The sequence below is a fragment of the Peromyscus maniculatus genome, chromosome 22 (assembly GCF_049852395.1).
Source record: "Peromyscus maniculatus bairdii isolate BWxNUB_F1_BW_parent chromosome 22, HU_Pman_BW_mat_3.1, whole genome shotgun sequence".
Taxonomy (NCBI): domain Eukaryota; kingdom Metazoa; phylum Chordata; class Mammalia; order Rodentia; family Cricetidae; genus Peromyscus; species Peromyscus maniculatus.
In genome coordinates this window covers 36,425,759-36,448,059 of record NC_134873.1, presented here as the reverse complement: position 1 = coordinate 36,448,059, position 22,301 = coordinate 36,425,759, and the positions used below count along the sequence as shown (strand labels likewise).

The following is a 22,301-nucleotide window of genomic DNA, read 5'->3' as shown; positions in this document are numbered from 1 at the left end:
ATGGTTCCATATCACAGTTCATCATCAAAGGACATCAGGACAGGAACTCAAGCAGGACAGGAACCTCGAGGCAGGAGCTGATGCAGAGGCCCTGGAGGGTGCCACTTACTGGCTTGCTCATCATGATTTGCTCAGCCTGCTTTCTTACAGAACCCAGGACCACCAGTTTGGGAATGGCTCCACCCACAATGGGCAGGGCCCTTCCCCATCAATCACTAATTAAGAAAATGCCCTACAGGTTGACTGCAGCCTGATGTTCTGGAGGCATTTTCTCAGATGGGGCTCCCTTCTCTCTGATGACCCTAGCCTGTGTCAAGGTGACATAAAACTAGCCAGCACAGATGACATTCATTCCTTTTCATCCTGTGTAGCAAGCAGACAATAGTAGGTTTTCACCGTGACACTTCCATACTCAGATAGCATGTTCTGTGCTCACATTCACCTCCCATCTTCCTCCCGTCCTCTCTGTCACCACCCAGCTTCTCTCCTCCAAAGTCCGTTCTGCTTGTCATGGTGTGCGTGTATGTTAATCTAGGCTCCACATATGAAAGAGAACATAAGGTTTTTTTTCTTTTTTCTATTATCCTCTCTTGCTCCCCCTCCCTTCCCTTCCCCCCAATAAAGTCCCTTTTCTACTTTCATATCTTGTATTTTTTCCCATGAAAAATGTTTTTGTTTTAGAAAGAAAAACAGAATCAAGGACCTTGTCCTGCCGCTTTATATTACAACTCTTATACTCGTATATGTGTGTACAGCTATATGTTTATAAACAGGTATGCAGATGTTTTCTGGGTAGTAGAGTAGCATTTTCTTATGCAGCCATTAGAAACAATCAAAAATCATTAGAAAATGTGTGATGGCAACAGCACATTATTTACTCTAATTTTTTAACGTAGATTCCTCATTGTGCAGGAACCATGAAATATTTGTCTTTCAGGTTCTGCTTTATTTTGGTACATTTCCCTGCAAATGACATGACTTTGTTCTCCTTTATGGCTGCAGAAAACTCCAGTGTATTTATAGACCATCTTTATCCACTTATCTGTTGATGGCATCTAGGCTGGCTCTGCACTAACCTGACTGTTGTGGGTCTAGTGTGGGAGTGCATATGGATAACAAAGACTTCTGTGGGGTGCTGCAGTGCATGTGGATGACAGGGACCTCTGTGAGGTGCTGTAGTACATGTGGATGACAAGGACCTCTGTGGGGTGCTGTAGTACATGTGGATGACGGGGATCTCTGTGGGGTGCTGCAGTACATGTGGATGATGGGGACCTCTGTGGGGTGCTGCAGTACATGTGGATGACGGGGATCTCTGTGCTGTGCTGTAGTACATGTGGATGACGGGGATCTCTGTGTGGTGCTGCAGTACAAGTGGATGATGGGGATCTCTGTGCTGCAGTACATGTGGATGTGGGGATCTCTGTGGGGTGCTGCAGTACATGTGGATGATGGGGATCTCTGTGCTGTGCTGCAGTACATGTGGATGATGGGGATCTCTGTGTGGTGCTGACTTCAGGTGCTTGACTTCCTTCTAGGATAAACCTGGAATGGTATAGCTGGATTACATGGTGGTTTTGTTGTTGTTGTTTTGTGTTTGTTTTTGAGACAGGATTTTGCTGCATAGCCCAGGTTGTCCTTGAACTTACTGGTAACTCAGGCTAACAACAAACTCACAGTCCTCCTGTCTCAGCCTCCCAAGTGTGGGATCACAGTCCTGAGCCACCAAATCCGCCTCATATAATAGCTCTGTCTTTACAGAACCTCTGCACAGATTTCCTGTAACGCCTGCACCAGCTGCCCTTCTCAGTGCTCTCACCGTGGCTCTGGGTGCTGTCTCACACTGTGTTGTGTATATACATCTATCCTATAGATGACATCTATCCCATAGATGACATCATCTATCCCACAGATGGCATCATCTATCCTACAGATGACATCATCTATCCTACAGATGACATCATCTATCCTACAGATGACATCTGTCCCATAGATGACAGATGTGTTCAGATCTAGTCTGAGCTGAAGAACTGGAAGCTGCCTCAAATGAAACCACAGAGAATGTCACCTCATTCCTGATGGGATGGCTGTTAACAGAAAGACAGGCTATAGCAGTGACCGCAGTGACTGGAAATTAGTAAGCCATTACTAATAGAAAGCAACCTGGAGGTACTTCAAGATACTAAAACTGAAATTTCCACATGATCCAACCAGAATGGAAGTCAGTAGCATAGAGAAAGTTGGACTCCCATGTTCTTTACAGCCTTGTTCATAATAGCTTGTTCATAATAGGGTGGTACAATCAGCCTGAGTCCATTTCTGGGTCCAGAGATAAAGAGAATGTGGTGGGTGCATGCAGGTAACTGTTACTCAGTCTTTACAATGAAGACAATGTGGTGGGTACATGCAGCTGACTTACTCAGTCTTTAAAAAGAGACCCCAGTCATTTTGACAGTATGAGACAGCGTGAAGGATGAGATATTAAATGAAATAACTCAAACAAAGAAAGACAAATGCCACATATTCTTTTTTTTTTTTTTTTTTTTTTTTTTTTTTTTTTAGGGGTGGCGGGGTTTGAGACAGGTTTTCTGTGTAACAGCCCTGGCTGTCCTGGAACTCACTCTGTAGACCAGGCTAGCCTTTAACTCAGAGATCCAACTGCCTCTGCTTCTCAAGTGTTGGGATTCAAGGCGTGTACTAACACCACCCAGCATACCACATATTCTTACATGTAAACAAACAAACAATAAAAGAATGAACTTTTGGCAGACAGTACAGTAGAAGTTTGTGGGAACCAAGTTTGAGGTAAAGCCACGTGGGTGAGATCTAATGTACAGGACAATGGCCCAGTTAGAGTTCTCTACAGTTAACTTAGAATTTATTACAGCAGGTTTTAAGTATCACACACACACATACAGTAACTATGGGTAGTGATGGTGTTTAATTAATTTGTGTTATTCAGTACACCATATCCATATATTAAATCAGTGGGTTGGACATCCTGGATACACAGAGTTTTGTATCAGTTAAGTATCTTTTATAAGAAGGATGAAGCCAGGCATAGTAGCACACACCTGTGTCCCTGTATATGAGAAATGGAGGCAAGAGGATCAAGAGTTCAGGCTCAACCTAAATACCTAGTTCAGCTTGACACAGGCTAGAGTCTTCTGAAAGGAGGTAACCCCAATTGAGAAAATGCTTCTATGAGATCTAGCTGTGGGGTGATTTCTCAATTAGTGATTGATGGGGGAGGGTAAGCCCATTGTGGGTGGGGCCATCCCTAGGCTGGTGGTCTTGGGTGCTATAAGAAAACAAGCTGAGCAAGCCATGGAGAGCAAGCCAGTAAGCAGCGCCCCTCCACGGCCTCTGCATCAGCTCCTGCCTCCAAGTTCCTGCCCTGTGTGAGTTCCTGTTCTGACTTCCTTCAGAGATGGACTGTACATGTAAGGATAAGCCAGATAAACCCTTTCCTCCCCACAAATTGCTTTTGGTCATGGTGTTTCATCACAGCAATAATAACCCTAACAACTGAGACATTGGGCTATATGAGACCTTGCCTCAAAAAAGGATAAACAAATGAAATAAATCAAATGGTTTATATCTAACCATACTCCTTTTAAAGTAGAAGACTGGAGAAGTGGCTCTGCAGGTAAAATGCTTTCTGCTCTTGCAGAGGACCCAAGTTCGATTCCCAGCACTCAGGTCAGGTGGCTCACAACCTCCTGTAACTCCAGCTCTAGGGACCTGACACCCTCCTCTGGCCTCTGCAGACACTGCACATGTGGTATTCCCTCACACAGACACAAAATAAAGCAGAGCTAGAAATCAAATTAACCAAACAGTTTCATTTTAACAGCTGGTAGAGAATGAAGTATTTGGGAGCATGCAGATCTTCTTTGAGGGTCTAAACAGCTACCTGTGCATAGACGTTCCCTCGCTGATGCATGAGTATTGCATGAACTCTGCCTTGAAGAGGCTTTTTCAGGTGCTTGCTCTGCTAATAGCGTGTGTGACCCAGAGGAATACGTGGAACGGTAAAACTTGAATGAACCTTTGAGTTGGAATTTCTGCTGAGCTGCGTTAACCCAGTCCAGCGGCAATGAAAGTGACAGTGGCTGGATTGGATAGGATTGTGTCCCTGTGGTAGAAAAGCCAGCTGCATGTGACCAGGGCTGTGTTCCACCCTAACACAAGTATGTCCACTTGTCATGACTCCCCCACCCCATAGAGGGAGGGAGGAAGGGGCACTTGAGCATGCCTTTGGCAGGTTATCTACTGGAGGACCAAGTCTGTGTACCCTACCCTGTGTCCCTTGGCCCAGGACTCGGCCACTTGGACCACTCCAGCCTTCAGATCAGTTAGTTAGGCAGAGGTAAGGTGTTATATCCCTAGATGGTGAAAGCAGATATTTATGGTCAAGTCTCTTCTGCCATGACTTCACCTGACACAAAAAGTCCCAGGTTCTCAAATCTGTAGTCAGTGCTGTTGCTGAACTACCAAACCGTATGGCTGCACCTGCCAGAGTGCACACATGCATGCATTCCGTGGCTGCACCTGCAGGTGTGTCCAGCATGTGAGTAGGTTCCAGATCTGCCCTGTGCTGAATTATTAGGAACTGTGGGCAGGGTTTCAGACCAAGTGAAACTCATCATGCAGCCAACGTCTGTGTCCCTCTGTATGTGTGTCGTGCACACTCATGCTCCTGTTAGTAATTTAGCAAAGTAACAATGTTACAAGTAAGATGTATCGAGTGCAAGTGATTCCAGCAGCAGGGAGGCGGAAGCAGAGGACTGGGAGTTCGAGACCAGCCTGAGTGACGTAGCGAGACATTTGTGCAGAGTCCTGTGTGGGGGTGTATGCCATTGTTCTCCTTGTCTGTGGAAAATGTGTACCTGACTGTGTAATAAGTAGCTGAACTGGCTTCCAAAAGAGGTGTGTCAGTTTATGCTCTCTTAAGCATTGTGTGGTTGTTCTAGGAAATCTGGGGACAGGTGGTGGGGGTGGTTGTTTCACTTTACAATCATGGTGGCTGTGTAGTGCTATTTTCTTGGAATTTGAATTTGCATTCACTAGTCACTTCTGTTATCAAACTTTGGTATATAGGCTATTTTTTTATCTTTTTTTCCTTACATTTATTTACTTATTTGTTGGGAAGCAGCGCATATGGAAATCAATGGACGATTTGTAGAAGTGCTCTCTTGTTCTACCATGTGGGGCCTGAGGATCAAGTCATCAGTCCTGGGACCATCTTCACCCACTGAGCCATCCTGCCAGCCCTCAGATAACAATTTTTGATGTTGTCTGTTTAAAAAAAAAAAAAAAGTTCCAGGGAATCTGGCATCGTAACACAGATATATATGCAGGCAAAACACCAATGCACATAAAAAATAAAAATAAATCTTAAAAAAATAGGCATCATAAATTCTTTTTTAAAAAATGTTTTTGTCTTTTATGCTGTGGATATTTGTCTTACTGTTAGTGGATGACTTTGAAAGCTCTTTAACTGTTCCGATGGAAGTGAGCAATATTGATATAGCAAATATTTTTCCCTTTTCTGGACCTTGCTATTACGTATTCTTATGGTGTCTGAAAGCTGAAACCCTAATTTTTTATTGAAGGCCTATTAGTCCATCTGGAATCTCCCAGCTGTCGTTAGCTTGAAATCCTATTACATCGTCATGGTTAAAGGCACCAGGGACGCTTCGTTACTATCTTCTGGGGAGCTTCGCAGTTCTCACCCCTGCTCCTCAGTAGCTCGTGTGTGCTTCCTCCCTGATTGCTCTTAAGATTTAATCACTCTGGGGTGGATCGATGGCTCAGTGGTTAAGGGCACTTGATGGCCCTTTTGAGGACAGTTCAGTTCCCAGCACCTACGTGGCAGCTCACAGCCATCCATAACTCCAGTTCCAAGGGATCTGACACCTCCTTCTGACCTCTTCGGGCACCAGGTGGGCACATGCATACATGCAGGCAAAACACTCGTGCATATAAAATAAATAAATCTAAAAAGAGCAAGATTTAAATCTCGATCAGCCATGGGGCTGGGCTGGAGAGATGGCTCAGTGATCGATCAGGATCACTTTTTTTTTCAGAAGACCCGAGCTCAGTCCCCTGCACCCTGACCTTCAAGAGCTGCTCATGCCCCTCGAGAGAACGGTGTGGCATGCTCATGGCTTTTTCTCCATGACCTCCATCCTTCCCTGGGCTAAGGGGACCTCAGGTTCCAGCTGGATCCCAGCCCCACTGCAGCAGCCTAGCTTCCTCCTCATCCTGGTGGCCATAAGGGACATAAAGTATACCACTCCAGCATCTCACTTGCTGTCTTCACCTTGATTAGGGACACAGCAGACACTGGTTTGTCATTAGATATGTGAAGACAGCTAAAACATTGATTCGCCAGACATACCTTTCTACCCAAGAGTCATCTGTCCTAACTAACCTCTTTTTTTAGTTTTTACATTATTATTATTTATAAATATACATTATTTATTAGTGTGTATTGTGTTGTGTGTGCAGTGTGTGTGTGTGTGCATGTTCCACAGAGCATAGATGGAGGTCAGAGACAACTTCATAGAGTTGGTTCTCTCCTCCACCTTTACATGATTCCAAGAACTGAACTCTCTGGTGTGAGAGAAGTGCTGTTACCTGCCAGGCCATTTTGCAGGCTCCACTAACTGAACTTTAAGGAAAAGAATTTTAAGGATAAAAGATATTTATGGTGTGAATTCATTGATGGGGAATGCCACTGGGATGGAAGACATGTGTCTGCCTGGCCGACCTAGTGTTCAGATTTGAGTTTGCTTTTTTGCCCAGCTCTCTGCCCCCAGCTCCCGGAATTCTCTGTATCTGGCACAGGTAGCAGTTTTACAGTTCTTGTCACACATTTTAGCCCTTTTATTTGCCCTCTAAACATCACTTGTAGATCACACAGCTACTCTTGCAGCTGTGATAATTGAAGTATTTTACCTTATTCTCTAAAAGCAGAACTTACAGAATTGCTGCTACTAAATTTTGCCCTAGTGTAGGAAGATCATGGCCTGGCCCCTTTAAGCACCAGGCTCACCCACCACACAGGGCCAGAAACATCATGGAGCCCACATGACCCTCCCACTGAGGCTGCCAGCCTACCTCTCTAGGTGTCTAAAGAGCAGACGGCGTCAGCAGGACAGAGGCATCATCTCCAGCAGGCAGGTCTGGGTTCCCCTCAGCCTCTGCACACCAAGGTCTGCACTGAAACAGCTTCTTGGTGTGAGCATACCGAATACTTGCCTCCATTTGTTGCTGACTTGGTACATTAGTCACCTCCGTTAGGTAGCCTTGGAGCGTCAGAAGTTTGAACAGAACTATCATGAGACTCAGCATATGCCATGCTTCATTCCAGTTAGGTTTTCCCTGTCGTTCAAGTCCTAGGTTCTTTCTCCCTGGGCAGCTCACATGACCCTCCCCCCCCCCCTAGTTTTCTGTGACTTTTCTTTTAAAGGAAGTAAAAGGCTTGAAGTAACACCTAATGTCCTCCACCCTGACTGGGTGGGCACAACCAGAAGAATCAAGTTGGGAGTAAAAATTGCCCCGGTGCAGAAATAGTCATAGAGCATGTCCTCCAGCTCCAACAAGCCCAGAGCTCCAGGACAAGGCTGGGACAGAGCCCTCTTCACCTTGGGCTTGGCTGTGAACTTAGTATTAAGAAGGGGCCACCAGTGTGGAGGTAACTTCACACTCACACACACACACACACACACACACACACACACACACACACACACACACACGGCACCCCAGTAAGCCTGAGGAACTGGTGCGATATCGGTGCAGCCCTGTTCAGTCTCCCACACAGTACTTCTCTGAGTGACCACAGGCCACTGTCTTCAGTGTGCCACCTCACGGGGGCTCGCTCTCTCCTGAGCCCATGCATGAAAGCCCCTGTCCTGGCCAGGTTGTAGTCTCTGCTAAAAGCCCTGATCTGTTGGTGATACACTGATTCCCAAAATAAAGAATAGCTATAAGACTAGGAATCTTCTAGAAGTTATGGCTTAGCCTCTGGCTGATTTCAGCTTTCCTGTGCAGAGCCCGTGAATGTCTCATCGTCTCCGCCTCTCTTTCCCGCACTCTCTAGGGAGATGCAGTTAAGGACCTGATGCTTCGCTTCCTGGGTGAGAAGGCTGCAGCGAGGAGACAAGTCTTGACCGCCAGCTCGGTGGAGCAGTCTTTCGTGGGTCTGAAGCAGCTCATTGTAAGTAACACACGCTGATTTCAGCGTCTTTGATAAGACCTGGCTTCCTTCATAGTCTTTGCACCCCCACCCTCCGCCCCGGAAGTGAGTTGCTCTGAAGACAGCACCAGACACTGTTGCACAGAAAGTGTTGTTGGGTTCCGTGTCTGTCCTGGGCAGCAGAAAGCGCTCCGTCCACGTGCTGCTCATTGGGAGTTCGTGTGGTGACTGCAGACAGCAGAGACTCCCGTTAGCTACAACAAATGCAGATAGTTTGTTTTGCTTGTTTGTTCATTTTTATCTCTTGAGGCAGAGTCTCCCTGTGTCCCTCAGACTGGCTCTGAGTCACAGGCTTGAGTGATCCTCAGACTCTTAAGACAACAGGCCTTCGTCACCTTCCTCCTCACTATGACAACAGGCCTGCGTCACGGCCTTTATGGTCTTTTCAGATGTGCTCCATTTGCTCTGGCTCTACTGTTTAGTGAATTCCCAAGTATTTCTGTAAGTATATTCTAAGTATTTCTATTCGTGAACAGATCTCTCTAATCTGCTAGCCCTGCACCGTCATCCCTACTCAGCCTGATCTCTCTCCAGTGAGTTCCTGACTCGTGGGAGAGCTTCAGCAGTGCTGGTTGCTCTTCTGGATTATCAGGGGGAAAGTCTCGGAGGTTGATCCCACATACATCCTGTAGGAATCCTCAGGCAGCCTTCTGGTAATGGATTACTCTCAAATGGTAGCCTTATTTCAGACTCAGGCAGCGTCTCCTTCCCCTGCCTCATTCATGAACTCTGGTGTCGCTCCTCCGTGGTGCCCGTGTCCAAGCGGTCAGTGGGTGTGCCATGTGAAGGGATCCGGGAAATGATGTGTTTGACTTCAGAAGTGAGAGGTCAAGCTCTTGCTCTGACTGTTCAGACAGTCTCCTAATTATGATGGACAGTCTAAAGGATCCATTCCCTTTTAGACTTTGAGTGAGAGGTGGGTTTCTTGCTTTATTACACTAATTTTTCAGAACTACTTTTATTACTCTGCCATCGCTGTGACCTGGTGAGACACTCAGCCTTGGGGGACTGAGAAACAACTGGATTCTTGGACTTTCTATTCACAGCTAGCCACTGTTGGATTAGTTGAACTGCAGCCTGTAAGTCATTCCAATAAATTCCCTTTATACGTATATTCATTCCATAAGTTCTGTGACTCTAGAGAACCCTGACTGATACAGTAATTTTTTTTTTTAAATTTTAAAGGAAAAAAAATCCTTCATGTGGCTTGGGCTTCTGAATTCAGGAGAACCCTTCCATGAAGGGGAAAAGCCACACTGCTTTGTTAAGAGCTGCTGTTAAAGATAAGACATCCTCCACTCCCTGACTGTGACTCAGGACACCTCTCAAACATCTGTAACCTCTGGCAGGTGAGGGCACAGGAGTTTACTTGCCCTGGAGCACAGCACTCACGTCCAGGCTTTGTGTGGACTAAAGATACAAAAGTCTCACTTTAAAAAAAAAAAAAGACTTTTTATCTTTCTGGGGCCAAAGAAGAGAAGTATGTCAGCTTTTCTTTTTTAAAACAGTTTAGAAGACTGAGGTAGATGTTGTGGCACACACGTGTGGTACCAGCACTGGAGAGGTGAAGGCCAGAAGACAAGTTCAAGGTCATCCTGAGCTACACAGTGAGGTCAAGGCTAGCCCAGGCAACGTGAAATCCTGTCTTAAAAAGCATAGTTTTGAGATTTTGGGAGTCTTTTGTTTTTTTTTTTAAACTGACTGCTTCTTAATCCACAAAATAAGGGAGGGGCCTCCACCACAAAGGACAGAGTCACCCCAGCCTCCATGCCTTCCTCACTGTGATAGACTGTAATTTGAAACTATAAGCTCAAATAAACATTTTCCCCTAAAAGGGGGTGGAGGGTGGGGGTGGGAACTAATCCCACCCAGATGTCCTAGGGTGTCCCAGTGGTGCCCAAGTCCTCGTGTTCTGCACAGCCCCTGAAGACCATGCTTTCTGATGGACTTTGATTAGTGATGACTTCCTGTCACATGACATAGTATTTCTGAATCACCACCTGTGTGCACTGGGGTTTATGCTTTACAGAGTAATAACTAGAACTGGGCTGTGTCCAGGAATGGTGTGTGTGTGTGTATGTGTGTGTGTGTGTGTGTGTGTGTGTGTCCGTCCATCTGTCTGTGTATCTGTGTGTCTGTTTCTGATGGACGTGAAACAAACTCCATGTTGTTTCTTCAGCTTACGTGTGTTTATTCAGCAAACACATCAGTCTTTTGGCTCTGGGGAAAGACAGCAAAAGTTGGCTCGCACTCGCTCTCTGGAGCCACACCTTCACAGTGTACTCAGATTTAGAGATTTGGCACAATAGTTTTTAAAACTTCAAACCCCAGACTCACTGACCTGAGGGGGCTCTTCCTCAGCATCTTCGGTCCTGACAGACGCTGGCAGTGAAGGTCGGCTCCTGTTTCCTCCGACTCGCCACTTGCGCCCTCCACAGACAGCCGCCCGTTCTGAGCTTGCATAGCCGTTAGTTCCCAGGGTCGGTCACCACCAGGAATCCCTCGGGCCTTTTGTGCCCAGGATAAAGTCCCAGCTGTTCCAGACTGAGAGGCCACCAACCGCCCCCCCCCCTCCATCTCCCTCCTCTGTACACTGCTTCTTCTAGAACAGTTGTGTGGTCAACCAGAAACACACACCTTCACTCGATAACCTGGAAGAGTCCAGAACCCAGCAGAGACCTTGTCCTGTTACAGAGGCAGGCCGCTGTCACCATGGCAGCCGTTTATCAGCGGGAGCCTGGGCCTGCCAGCAGCAGTGTGACCCAGAGTCACCTCTCCTCTCAGCGTGTTTCACTACACGACCCATGTGCTCTCAGAAAGGTCAGTGACTCGCGTGCTGCAGTGTACTGTATACGTAACAGTTAGGGTTAATTTTCAGTAAACGTCAATCTAATGTCCCATTGATTCTCTTACTAAAATGATTCACAATTATTCCTGTGATTAAAAGCTTTACGTAGCTCAGCATATCAACACGTGCCTGTAATTCCGACAATCTGAGGCTGAGGTGGGAAGATTATGTGTTGGAGACCAGTTGGGGTTGTGTAGCGGGACATTAAGAAGATAAGACTTTGTCAGAGAAAAAAGGAAGATGCTGGGGACAACTGCTTTCAGAGTCTGCTTTTCTTTGATTGTTGGTGAAGTTGTCGGTGGCTGTCTCTGCAGCCCATGGGAGCTGGTAAGGTGAACAGACCTTTCCATGGTAAGGGGCACCCCTCCCCCTCTCTCTATTTGGCCTTTAAAACACACACACACACACACACACACACACACACACACACACACACACACACACACACGAGCACACACAGTAGCCTGTCTTGATGACGGACGGGCTTCACTTAAAGCATGACTTCATTCCCCAGCACATCTCTGAAGTCACACGCGAGCCGTGTGCGGATTGTAATCCTGCTGCTTTCTGTGTCTCTACCGTCTGTGGTTATCCCTGGTACTAATACATGCTTGCATTTTTCTCCCCATACATTGAAAATGTTAAGGTCATGGGAAATCTTACTGCAGGTCCCAACCTGCATCTTCAAGACAGGGGTGTATTTATAAAAAGACCATGGTGTTTAATTGTGTCCTAAAGGAATTCCTACCGTCTTTAAGGAGGAGAGAGCTTCTGAATATATTTTCCTACATCTCATCAGAGCGTTCTAAGATTGTAATTTACAGATAAGTGAATGTCACTGCTGGAGAGAAGGACATTTTAATCACTCCTGTGGTGTCAAGGGCAGAATGAATGATGTCCTCTGAGTGCAAGCAGATGAGCTGTGCACTTACCATTACTTCTCACTGGACAGTTTGTCTTAGCTTTGGAAATCAGAGGATGCCTATGTTCAGTTTTCAAACAGTCTTCTTATCTTCTTTCCTAGTTTTTAAAAAGCAATATTTAAATTTAGAAATTTTCCTCATCCCATACTGACTTCATCATCAGACTGCTACAAGGCCTATCTAGGGGAGATGAAGTTTCCATAAGATTTCTTGAAGCCTGAAGTTTTGTGTGGCATGCTTCAAGTACTAAATTTAAAAAATATTTCTTTACTGAACATTTCCAACGTCTCACATTGAAAATAGAAGGGAAAAAAGAAGGTAGGAAATGCTGAGAATAGCAAAAACCACTTAAGAAAATAATTACCTTTTCGAACAGCAGGTGGTGGGTGAACGACCCTAAGTAGCAGTCCTGGGGCTGGCAGTGTAGCTCAGCGATGGAGGGATTGTCCAGCATGTTCGAGGTTCAGCTCCAACGCCGCTGCCACCACCCAAAAAACCCCAAACATTGAGGATAATGATGAAAAAGACAACTGCTTTGGATAAACCTCCAACTGAATATACGGAACTGACAGAAGATCTGCATTCAGGATATAAAAAGATATTAAAAAAAAAAAGGACTCCTCAAACCAAGAAGGAAAAGAGAAGAGACAGAAGGCATAAAGAGGTTCCCGGAAATCAGGTGGCCCATAACTATCGGAAGAGCTCACCTCCAGCAGGAATCACAGAGCAGGAGTGTCCCAACACCAGCAGCTTGGCAGAGGTCGGCAGCACAGCCAGTCCATGAAACTGCCTTACAGAACAGCCTGACAGCAGCTAGTGACATGGGTTGTCTTAGTTGGGGTTTCTGTTGCTGTGATGAAACACCGTGACCAAAAGCAGCAGGCCATAGAGGGGTGCTGCTTACTGGCTTGTTCCCCATGGCTTACTCAGCCTGCTTTCTTATAGCAAGGGGTGGCCCCACCCACAGTGATCTAGGCCCACCCACATTCATCATTTGTCAAGAAAATGCCCTGCACATTTAACCACAGGCCAGTCTAGTGGAAGCGTTTTCTCAATTGAGGTTCCCTCTTCCTGAATGACTAGTTTGTGTCAAGTTGATATAAAACCAGCCAGCATGTGGGTGTTCAGTAACCTTTGACCCCACAGTTCCACTTCTAATGTTAGGCTTTGGAAGACTTCTTGGAGGGCCAGATGTGGTGGCTCACATCTGCAATCCCAGCAGGTGATTGGGAAACAGAAGCAAAAGGATCCAGACCTCAAAGGCAGCCTCAGCTGCATAGCAAGTTCAGGGCCAGCTAGGGTACATCAGATCCTGTCTCAGAGATCCAGAACACCCAAAAACTCCTGGAGAAAGGATACGGATGTAGCACAGTGGCATAGTACTTGCTTGGTATGCACAATACCACAGGAAAAGGAGAGGGGAGGCATAGGGGATTGTGATTGACAAGAGGCAAGGCAGACAGAGAAGAATGCCTAGAACCCCAGTCCTCAGGTGGAAGCAGGAAGCTTCCGGCCCAGGCCTGGCTGCACATCAGACATGTCTCAAAACAAAAACAAGAAACCATAGCAAACTATAGAAAACTTCCTGTGTACAGGATCAAAAGATGTTCCAAAAATACCTCTTACATCCAGGCATGGTGGTGAACACCTTTAATCCCAGTCCCGAGGAGGCAGAGGCAGGTACAGATCTCTGAGCTCATGCTCAACCTGGTCTACAAATCAAGTTCCAGGCCAGCCAAAGCTGCACAGTGAGACACTATCCCGAAAAGAAGAAAAGTTACAAGGACTGGCAGCTGGTGGCTCAGTGGGTAAGAGTACTTGCTGTGTAAGCTGGGCCCAGGTTCAAATCCCCAGCACCACATAAAAGCCAGGCGAGGGTGCATGTGCCCGTAATTGTAGCACTCCAGAAGAAACAAATGGGTCCCAGGGGCGCTCTGGCCAGCCAGCATAACCAAAAAGGCGAGCTTCCAGTACAGAGAGAGATGATGTCTCCAGGGGATGAGCAGAGGGCAGTGGAGAAAGACACCCAACTTCCTCCGCTGGCCTCTACACACATGCATGAAAAGTATGTACACGTACACACAAAAAAAGCACATTTGTTACATATTTGTTGTTGCTTAAAAAAAGTTATTGAAATGTGTAGTAGCGGAATGGAGAGATGGCTCAGCACTTAAGAGCACTGGCTGCTCTTCCAGAGGACCAGGGTTCAATTCCCAACAACCACATGGCAGCTCACAGCTGTCTGTAACTCCAGTTTCAGGGAATCTAACACCCTCACACAGACATACATGCAGGCAAAACATCAATGCACATTCAGTAAGTAAGTAAATAAATAAATAAATAAATAAATCTTAAAAAAAAAAAAAACCTGTATAGCAAACAACAAAAGAAAATTTTTAGGGCTGGAGAGATGGCTCAGTGGTTAAGAGCACTGGCTGCCCTTCTAGAGGTCCTGAGTTCAATTCCCAGCAACCACATGGTGGCTCACAACCATCTGTAGTGAGATCTGGTGCCCTCTTCTGGCAGGCAGGCATACATGCAGACAGAACAGTATATACATAAAAATCTTAAAAAAAAAGAAAGAAAGAAAGAAAGAAAGAAAGAAAGAAAGAAAGAAAGAAAGAAAGAAAGAAAGAAAGAAAGAAAGAAAGAAAGAAAGAAAGAAAGAAAGAAAGAAAACCTTTAATAGCAAACAACAAAAGAAAATCATGTTATGTGCAGTCAATTAAACACTTTGGAGCAATTGAAATAAATGAGCCACAGCCACATTCATAAATACAGATAAATTTGAAAAGCAGTATTGAACAATAAAAGCAAATTACACAAGCTTGCCTAGAGGGTACGAGTTTACATTCATATTTGAAAACTGATGGATGACACCTTAGCCGTGACTCAGAACGCCAGGCACAGTGGAACTTAGCACTTTCCCTGCGTATTCTCCCAGCACCTGTTACAGGTTGTCCTCTATGTTAACAAACAGGTCCCGAGAGATCTCGTCCCTTGCTGGCTCTCCTACACCCTTGTAGCATCCCTCCCTCCCTCCCTCTTCAGGAACCCATGACAGAGCGGTGACTTCTCTGGCTCCCAAAGGATCTAATGGCATACTAGTGAGGAGAGAAAGGGTCGTGGTCATGGTTGGCTCCCTTGGTGACAAGAAGTTATTCCAAATGAGTCTTCTGTCTTTGCTCATGAGGAAATGAAGAGCTGGGGAGATGTAGCTGGGAGCTGGATCTACTGGCATGCAGTGTGTGATGTCTCCGTCATCGGTGGTGACTTTCTGTGTAAATAACAGTCTGAGGAAACCACCCCCTTCCTTTTTCCCTACTTGCCTGGTTGACCCAGACCAGATGATCCAGATCACAACTAGAGACTGGTCCTGAGTTACCAGAGCCCTTTCGTTTTCCAAATCTGAACCTAGTCCCTGGCCCTCTACCACAAGCTTCTTGTCTCCAAACGCCCTCACAGCCCCGGAGTCTCCTGAGAAATGCAGGTGCCAGGGCCGTCGGGCTGCTGCCCTGGGCTGCCGTGTGTTGTCGTAAGGAGGAAGTGGGTCCTTGTGACCCCAGAGTTTGGCTATCAGGTTAATGTACACTTCTTGAGGTTTAAGTGCATGCTATGTCTGGAAAAGTTATAGAGGTCACCACAGAGTTCTAGTGAGGCAACTGTGGGAATGGTACCCTGGGAGGAGCTGGTAACACCCTAATGCTGCTGCATTCGTCCAGGGAGGAAGCCACTTCCAGAGATTTACATTTACTTAAAAGATGAATAATTAAGATGATGAGTTTTCCTTCATTTTTATTAGCAGATCTAGTTTGAGATACAGAAGACAACTCTTTATGGAATCACAGCAGGCTCCATGGGGTTTTTAAGACATTCTACTATTTTTAATCATTTATGGAGCACTTCATATCTGCAAGTTCCTTACAAATAATTTTATTGCACATTTAAATGTTTTATCTGTTGTGGATATCCATACAGAGTGATTATAAAATGAGATAGGAGCCTTTACTACATAAGAATTGTTTTTAAAATATGTAAACAGATTTTTCTCATGTACATATTTTTGCCCACACACAAATTCCAATTGTCTCTCTAATGTGTTGAGCAGATAACAACGTACCGTGTGGCATCATTAAACTTAGCATCCGGAGACTCGGTGTCTGCTCTCACCACCGCTTGGTATCCGTGGAGATGGTTTCCAGGAACCCACGGGTCCCAAACCCTGTGGGTCTTCAGACCTCTTGTGTCCTGTGGCACAGTGTCTGCATGTTTCTCACACAGTACGGTTGTCCCTTGCGTTCCTCCTAACACTGATCCCGCAGGTGTGCCGTGAGCAGCTGTTGGGCTGTGTCAGGTGGGAAGTCGGGTGTGAAAACAGTGCACACATGGTTTTCTAACACTCACCATCCACAGTTAGCTGGATTTGCACCTGCAGATTGTGCAGGTACAGAGGGCCGCTGGATCTAAATCCTTACACTTTCCACACACTCCCATGTCTGACCTCTGCTTACTGCTTACCTAACCCTACATGGCCACCATTTGGCACCTGGACGAACATGTGACTGCTGAAGGGCTGTGTGGCTCAGTAGTCACTTAACGCTCCCGTGTGCTCTGGTTCTGATTGAAAAGGCATCACAGGGTTGGGTGGGGGCAGAGCCATCACTGCAGTGGGAAGGGATGGTAATGGGCATGCCCATTTCTAGAGAGCCAGACTGTGGGAGCTGTCCCGGGGGGGGGGGGGGTGCCCATTTATAGAGGGCCAGAATGTGGGAGCTGTGGGGGGGGGGGGGACCCGCCTTTCATGCACAATGCTTCTGAGCTTACAGATGGGCATTTGTGTTGGCCTTATGCAGATAACATACAAGACCTTTGTATTTATATGTACATGGTGTATGTATGTCTGCGAAGGTGATATTACAAAAAAATATGAAGGTGTATTTACAATATTACACTCCAATTTCAAGCGATACTTCCCTAGAGTTTTGTGTCTAAGGATCATTTTCCTTAGAGAGTCCCTTTTTTAGCAGTCGCTTTTACCAACCCAGGGGTGGCTCCAGTTAAGCTAGCAGTTGAAGTAGCTACATGTGAAATGTTGGTGCTAAGAAAATTAAGCAATAATGAAAGACTGTTTGGAGGCTGCTCTTTGCCCTGAGCCAGCTCCTCCTGTCCAGGTGATGGCTGAGCTTTCAGTGGAGCACCGGGGGCCTGGCCTGTGCGCCTCTGCCGCCTCCGCCACCTCTGCCGCCTCCGCCGCCTCCACCGCCTCTGCCACCTCAGCCTTTCAGTTTTCCTGTTTTTGTGCTGTCCACTCCAGTCTGTTTCCACCACCACCAAGTTTGTTCAGACTTCTCTCCCAGAGTACAGGAAAGGCTGTGGCGGCCTGCTTGAGAGATGACATGACAGTGTGGCCACCGTGTGCATTTTCCACAGTGCTGGTCCCTCTCCTGTTTGCTCCCTGTGGCCACCACAGCCTTGCTCTGTTCTCCAGCAGTCACGTTCCTTCCAGCCACTGAATGGTGGCCGTGGTGGGGTCAGGCATGGAATGCTGTGTGCTTGTCCCAGCTCCTTTAGAGAGACTTAACATGAGGATCTGCCAGTGGTTCCGTAGCCAGAAGCCGTCATACACACCCTGGGACAGACCACCTGCCGCGATTCTTTCTTCACGGTCAGTCTTTGGGGGAAAATGACAACTGAAAGAGTGGTCATTTTGAGGCTGTTAGAACGTACTGTTTTCCAGAAGACACATCACCATCCACCTTGATCCTCATGTTACTTTAGTACCTCCTTATTTGCCCTCATTTTTATCCTTTTTTTAATCTTTGAAACTTTTTTTTTCTGATTTTTGAGGCTAACAAAGGCATTTGCTTTTTTTATGTTTGTGTTTCTTCGTTGGCATAAGTAAACACTTTTATTTATTGTCGTTTTGTTTTGCTATAAGTTTGCTGTCTGCTCCCAATCCTTTGAATGTCTGTAGAAATGCTTTATTGTTAGAAATGCTACAATAAAGAACACTTTTCCAGGCGGGGGTGATGGGTGAACCAATCAGTACTTACTGTGTGACGGCTAGAACCCGAGTTTGACCACCAGAACGTGTGTTAAAAAGCCAGGCTCGCCTGTGTGCGTTTGCAGTCTCAGCACTGGGGAAACAGGCAGACTGACCCTTAGGATTCACTTGGTTAGGGAGAGACCCTGTCTCAAGAGAATAAAATGGAGCACATTCGAGGAATGATACGCAAGGTTGTCCTCTGACTTCCCTGTACGTGCACAAACACACGCAAACTCATTCCATTCTGAGCCCCAAAGATCAGATATTGATCTTTGTGGCCGCTGACCACTGGAGGCTCTTTTATCCCCGAGAGCTGGATCCCATCCTTGGGTCAGCACAGCCACGCTGAGCGTGCACATGAGGGAATGATGAGCAGGAGCGTTGGCCACGGTCTGGAAGGTGAGTCTGCTCCCATAGCTCTGCAGCTTTGACTAGGGGAGGCTTGGTGTACAAGCGACTGCAGAGTGCGGCAGGTCGGCAGGGCTGGAGACGAGGACAGACAGTGTCTCAGAGGTGGCCAGTGAAGCTCTTTTGAATAATTGGTGTAATTATGCTTCCCCTAATGGTTGCATTAGCCCAAGCAGCTCACAGTGCTGATGCAGGTGTGTGTGCCTTCACGGGCAGACAAAGGGAAGGACCTGGCCGAGCCGCAGGCTCCAGACAGCTGCGTAATGACAACAGTAAGGAAAGCACATGAGACGTGTACTTAGTGAGCGCCTGCTGTGTACAGGGGATGGTATTTTGTGTCGTGCCCAAGTAAGCAATCATCTGCGCTCTGGACCTGTCCACAAGACACCCACAGATGCTCTGTGGCATCTGCGTGTCCCAGGGCTGCCCAAGGCCACTCACTAACAACTGTTAACTCCTGTTCTTCGTTTCACAAGCAAAGAGGTGGGTGGATGTGCGCTAACAGCCACACACCTGTGTAGCCATCTAGACACCTTTCCAGTTTTCTGTTTTCACCCTTCCTCCATTTGCAGCAGTTAGAAGTTGAATCCTTGTCCCCAATGGAGCAAGGTCTGGATTTCTTTTGTCCAGGCACAACTAGGCCTTACCTGGGTACACATTATCTTGGGACTGTCACATCCTTTTACTTTGGTTTTTGAGTTTGGGGTTTTATTGTTATTTGTTCATGGGGCTTTTTGTTAGTTTTGTTTTCTGTTTTTTTGAGACAAGGTCTTGCTGTGTAGCTTCATGTCTTAGTTGGGGTTTCTATTGCTGTGAAGAGACACCATGGCCATGGCAACTCTTATCAAGGAAAACATTTAATTGGGGCTGGCTTACAGTTCAGGTTCAGTCCATTATCATCATGGCGGGAAGCATGTTGGCATGCTGGCAGATGTGGTACTGAAGAGGTAGCCAGGAGCTCTACATCTGGATCCACAGGCAGCAGAAGAGAATGAAACACACTAGGCCTAGTTTGAGCATCTGAACCCTTAAAGCCCACCCCCAGTGACACACTTCCTTCAACAAGGCCACACCCCTAATAGTGCCACTCCCTGAGCCTATGAAGGCCAGTTTCTTTCAAACCACCACACCTAGACTGGCCTCACACTCACCGTGCGACCTCAAACGATATACCCCCCTCCATCACTCCTGCCGGGATCCAGATGCACAGGCCGATTTGGGCCTCCTGCAGTTGCTGCCCCCTGACCAGCACTGAGCTCCCAGTCACCTGCTGCTTGACGCCCTGGCTATCCTCCACCTCCAGCCCTGTGTCCCTGCAGCTTTGTGGTTTCCTGAGCTCAGTTTGCTCTCTTCCCAAGCTCCAGTGTTGTTAGTTTTTGTTTTTGTTTTCTCTTTTGGGGGCTCTGCCACCCAGCTCCCAAATAAATCACACTTGGAGGCTTATTCTTAATTATAAATGCCCAGCCTTAGCTTGGCTTGTTTCTTGCCAGCTTTTCTTTCTTTCTTTTTTTTTTTTTTTTTCTTTTTGGTTTTGTTTCAAGACAGGGTTTCTCTGTGTAATTTTGGTGCCTGTCCTATATCTCACTCTGTAGACCAGGCTGAACTCACAGAAATCCGCCTGGCTCTGCCTCTCCCAAGTGCTGGGATTAAAGGCGTGTGCCACCAATGCTCAGCTTTGCCAGCTTTTCTTAACTTTAAATTAACCTATTTGTCTTTTGCCTCTAGGCTTTTACCTTTCTCTATTTTGTATGCCTTTCTTTCTTGCTGGTTGTATAGCTGGGTTGTAACACGAAATCTAAAATGGTCTTATAATAAAAAACCCAGACCCAGATATTGGGGTAAATGCTGAAAGATGAGAGAGACAAAGGAACAAGCCACTGCTACATGTTACCTCTAGGACTGAAAAAGCTTCAGTTCTGTCTTCTCAAGCCTTATATACCTTTCTCTGCCCAGCAATCACTTCCTTCTTAGTGCTGGGATGAAAGACATGTGTATTTCCCAAGCAAAGGCATGAGATCTCAAGTGCTAGGATTAAAGGTGTGTGATTCCCAAGTACTGGGGTGAAAGGTGTGTGCCACCATTGCCTGGCTCTGTTCTCTCCTAAACTGAATCAATCTCATGTAGTCCAGGGTGGTTTGAACTCACAGAGATCCAGACAGATCTCTGCTTCCCGAATGCTATGATTAAAGGTGTGTGCCACTACTGCCTGGCCTCTATGTTTAATCTAGTGTTTTGTTCTGGTCTCTAATCTTCAGGCAAATTTTGTTAGGGTACATAATATATCATCGCAGCTGGGTAGCTGGCCCCTGATGTCCTCGTCCTTCTCTGGCTCCCAGATTTCTCCTTCTATATATTCTCTCTGCCTGCCAGCCTCACCTATCCATTCTCCTGCCTTGCTATTGGTCATTCAGTTCTTTATTAGCCCATTGGGTGTTTTAGACAGGCACAGTAACATAGCTTCACAGAGTTAAACAAATGCAACATAAATAAAAGTAACACACCTTAAAATAATATTCTACAACACCACAGGTTTCAGGGACTACAATTTTCCCACGTCCACATGGGCTGGGTTCTCCATGTGTTCAGACCACTTGTTATTTCATAAGACTCCATCTACCGTGATCCCACCAGTCTGAGTGGTTTCTCCCATCTGAGTGACTGATCTTTAAAATATGTGTATGAGCAAGTTTGTATCTCCTCACTTCTTCCTGTGTGTGTGCACATGGGCATGTCCAACAGATTCCTCAATGACACATTATCTGGAAGTAAATTGAATCAAATTTCACATTGCTGAATTCCCTTGCCATCTCCCTGTTCCCTGTCTCTGCCTGGTATCTCCTCACTTGGATCCTCATGTCAGAATTTTAATTCATCCCACCCAACCTCCTAGTATATCACCACTGACCTTAACCCCTTCATACAGTCACGTGACACAAGCCCACTTCCCTCAGATTCTCAAGTTTTCTGCTAAAGGTGTAAGGTAAAAAGGCCAGCTAAAGAAGCCCACCCTGACCCTAAAACCAGAGCCAGTGAAAGAAATACACCCTGGCCCTGAACCCAGAGCCAAAGAAACACACTTTGGCCCGGGAACCAGAGCCAGTGAAAGAGAAAGAAAAAGAAATATGCCCTGACCCTGAAACTAGAGCCAAAAGGCTAAAAAGGGCCAGTGAAAGAAACACACTTTGGTCCTGAAACTGGAGCCAACTCTGCCCCACCCACCCACCCACTCCCTACCTCAAAACCAACCAATCCCTGAGCAGGAAAATCAACCAATCCCTAAGGAGAAAAATCTCCCTGGAAAAAAACTCCACCCCTAAGAAGCCCTACGTAAGCCCCCTGCCTGTTAGGTATCCGCTGTCCTTCTCCACCCAGGCAGAGGCAGCCACTCTCCTGGACTCCCCCTTCCCAAATAAATCTCTTTCTTAAAAGAGTTTTGGGTGAAGATCTCCTTTCACCAGGGCAGAGGAGAACCTTTGCTGGGATGTTCCCTTGATGGGAGCTGAGCAGAAGTAACAACTTGTCACCAGAGCTGGAGGAGATTGCTGCGTTTCTGCAGGGGGTTCCCCTCTAGCAGAGGGAAGCAGAAGTAACATCTTAGGCTGGAACTGATAAGGAAGGGGGGCTCCCTTAAGCAGGGAGGGAAGCAGAGCTCAGCTGTTAAGGCTGTCTCTGGGAAAGGAGCAGGATTGCTACGTCCTGCAGAGAGACAGCGTCCACTGCACCCAGCTTCAGGTATAGCCTGACTTCCTGATAAGTCAGGATACCTTTCCCTCCGGAGCTATAGTACTTGCAAAAGGGAGAGTTAAA

The 22,301-nt window shown here is 46.5% G+C and overlaps 1 protein-coding gene across 1 annotated transcript in view; it reads left to right on the top strand.

The window, feature by feature from the left end:
- Trappc12 (trafficking protein particle complex subunit 12) overlaps window positions 1-22,301 on the top strand; it is a 67,779-nt gene that overhangs the window by 6,775 nt on the left and 38,703 nt on the right. Inside the window, exon 4 of the mRNA XM_006989790.4 lies at window positions 8,114-8,230. Coding sequence (XP_006989852.1) covers window positions 8,114-8,230 — 117 coding nt within the window. The remainder of the gene's footprint in view (window positions 1-8,113; window positions 8,231-22,301) is intronic.